Consider the following 2252-nt stretch of genomic DNA (forward strand, 5'->3'; position numbering starts at 1 on the left):
GTAAAGAAATGGGCAGCAAGGGGGGATGCCGAGTGGATGGGCTTCATCAAATTAAGCTCCGTGGCGGAGGAAGAAGGTCTCAGGAACCCAGGAAGGGAAACAGACTGTACTGGAACAGCACCAGCAAAACGTAGGGGGCGGTGGCGAAGCAGAAGCCGATTTACAATCACTGTGAGGCGAATTCAGCGACTTATTCCGGGACATTCCCCAGGAGGTATCAAAAGAAGAACCATTACTCACCAAATCCATAGAGTACCAGGGAAGCTTTCTAATTATCCTAAGCAGTGTTATAACCTCTTGGATCAGCACCTGAGCGAACTCAAGAAGCAGCTGCGCGAGCTGTTGGAGAAGGGCTTCATCGTCCACTCTCAATCACCAATCGCAGCTCCAGTATTTTTCGTGAAGAAGCAGGACGGCACCCTGCGTATGGTCGTGGACTATAGAGCGCTAAACGGCATTGTCATCAAATATGAATATCCGTTGCCTATAATTCACGATATGATCAACAGACTGGGAAAGGCAAGGTGGTTCTCGAAACTCGACCTACATTCCGGATATCATCAAGTGGAGGTTAGCGAGACTGATCAGTCGAAGACCGCCTTCAGAACTAGGTACGGCACATTCCAGTTCACAGTGATGCCGTTCAGCCTAGCAGGCGCGCCGTCAACCTTTCAGCGTCTGATGCAGAATATTTTCTTGGAAGAACTCGACGATTTTGAAATGGTTTATTTGGACGAGGTACTGGTCTACTCACCGACAAGGCGATTGCATCTACACCACTTGGAAAAAGATTTCAGCAAAATGAGAAAGAAACAGCTAAACGTGAAGTTAGCGAAGTGCGAATTCTGCCAGCAGCGAGTTCAGTACATCGGCTTCGTAATTTCGTCGGAAGGGATGGCAGCGGATCCTGCGAAGCTCAAGACTCTCCGGGACTGGCCTGAAATTTGAACAACAGGAAGCAGCTGAGGGGATTCCTCGGCCTGGTGGGCTACTACAGAAGACTGGTACCGAACTTCAACAAACTGGCGCACCCCCTTCACCGCCTGCTCAAAGAAGACAGCGACATGGTGTGGCAAATGGAACATTCGGAGGTGTTGAAAGACCTGAAGGAGGCACTCATCAACGCGGCCAGACGTAAACTGTTCGACCCAGATAAGCCTATTGTCTTGAAAACAGACGCATCCAAATATGCTGTGGGCGAGGTGCTCGAACAGCATGGGGTCCCAGTAGCTTTTGAGTCAAAGAAGTTGGGGGAAAGGAAGAAATCTACGCCCGCTTATGAAAGCGAACTGTTGGCCATAGTTTACGCGCTCGGCAAGTGGAAACCGTTCGTTGGTACCAGCCCAGTTACTGTCGAGACAGAGCATGCGACGTTGAGCCAAATTCTGCAACAAAAACACGTAACTAGTCGCTTGGAGTACTGGTTAGATAAGTTAGCCGATTTCAACATTAAGGTCGTCTACAAGCCGGGAAAGCAGAATGTGGTTGCTGATGCAATAAGCAGAAGACAGGACTTTGCCGGGTTGATTCAAGAACAGAGTACAAACCAGTCATTCCATTTCAGGGACCGTACTTTTTGGAGAGAGCAATACAGGCGGTGCAATAATTTCCAAACACCCTACAATATCATACAGAAGTTAGATAGCCGCGTGCCGCGGGGCAACCTCATAGTATAGGGCCAAAGGGAGTATTCCTGGGAAGACGGATACCTATGGGTGAGAACTAAAGCCGGGTGGAGAGTCTGTGTGCCTTCGGGGCTTTTACGCAAGACGATTCTGCAGCGATTCCATGACCACGTCTTGGCCGGCCTCCCGGGAGTTGAGAGGACTAGAGTAGCTATACGCGATCTGTTTTGGTGGCCATCAATGGACGGATACATCAATACGTTTGTGTGTTCTTGCGTTGCCTGTGCCCGTGGGAAGTCCTCACGTTTGCCTTCAGGGGGATTGCTGCAACCACTGCCCGTCCCACGTGCACCACGGGACGATATTGCAATGGACCTGATCGTGGGGTTACCAGCAACCAAGAGTGGAAGCAACGCAATCGTCACGATAATCTGTCGCCTGACTAAAATGGCACATTTGGTTCTGAAGAGACAATCAGCGACAGCGGAGGACTTGGCTAATATCTTGATCAAAGAAGTCATTCGTCTACATGGTGTCCCCAAGTCTATAGTAAGTGACAGGGACACAAGGTTTACTAGCGAGTCATGGGCGCAGTTGTGCGCAAAATAAAATATCCAGCAGTGCATG

The 2252-nt window shown here is 49.7% G+C and overlaps 1 protein-coding gene across 1 annotated transcript; it reads left to right on the top strand.

The window, feature by feature from the left end:
• Positions 1-1676, top strand: CSUI_010673 (retrotransposon ty3-gypsy subclass). The gene is made up of 2 exons (XM_068070775.1): positions 1-948; positions 1065-1676. The coding sequence occupies exon 1, from the start codon at positions 37-39 to the stop codon at positions 946-948; it is 912 nt and encodes a 303-aa protein (XP_067917249.1). The 5' UTR covers positions 1-36; the 3' UTR covers positions 1065-1676.
• Positions 1677-2252: the final 576 nt, after the last annotated feature.

The sequence above is a fragment of the Cystoisospora suis genome, assembly GCF_002600585.1.
Source record: "Cystoisospora suis strain Wien I chromosome Unknown contig_7960, whole genome shotgun sequence".
Lineage (NCBI taxonomy): Eukaryota > Apicomplexa > Conoidasida > Eucoccidiorida > Sarcocystidae > Cystoisospora > Cystoisospora suis.

Bases quoted from the DNA above. Each gene is read 5' to 3' on its own strand.
- CSUI_010673 (XM_068070775.1), top strand. From the start codon at position 37: ATGGGCTTCATCAAATTAAGCTCCGTGGCGGAGGAAGAAGGTCTCAGG.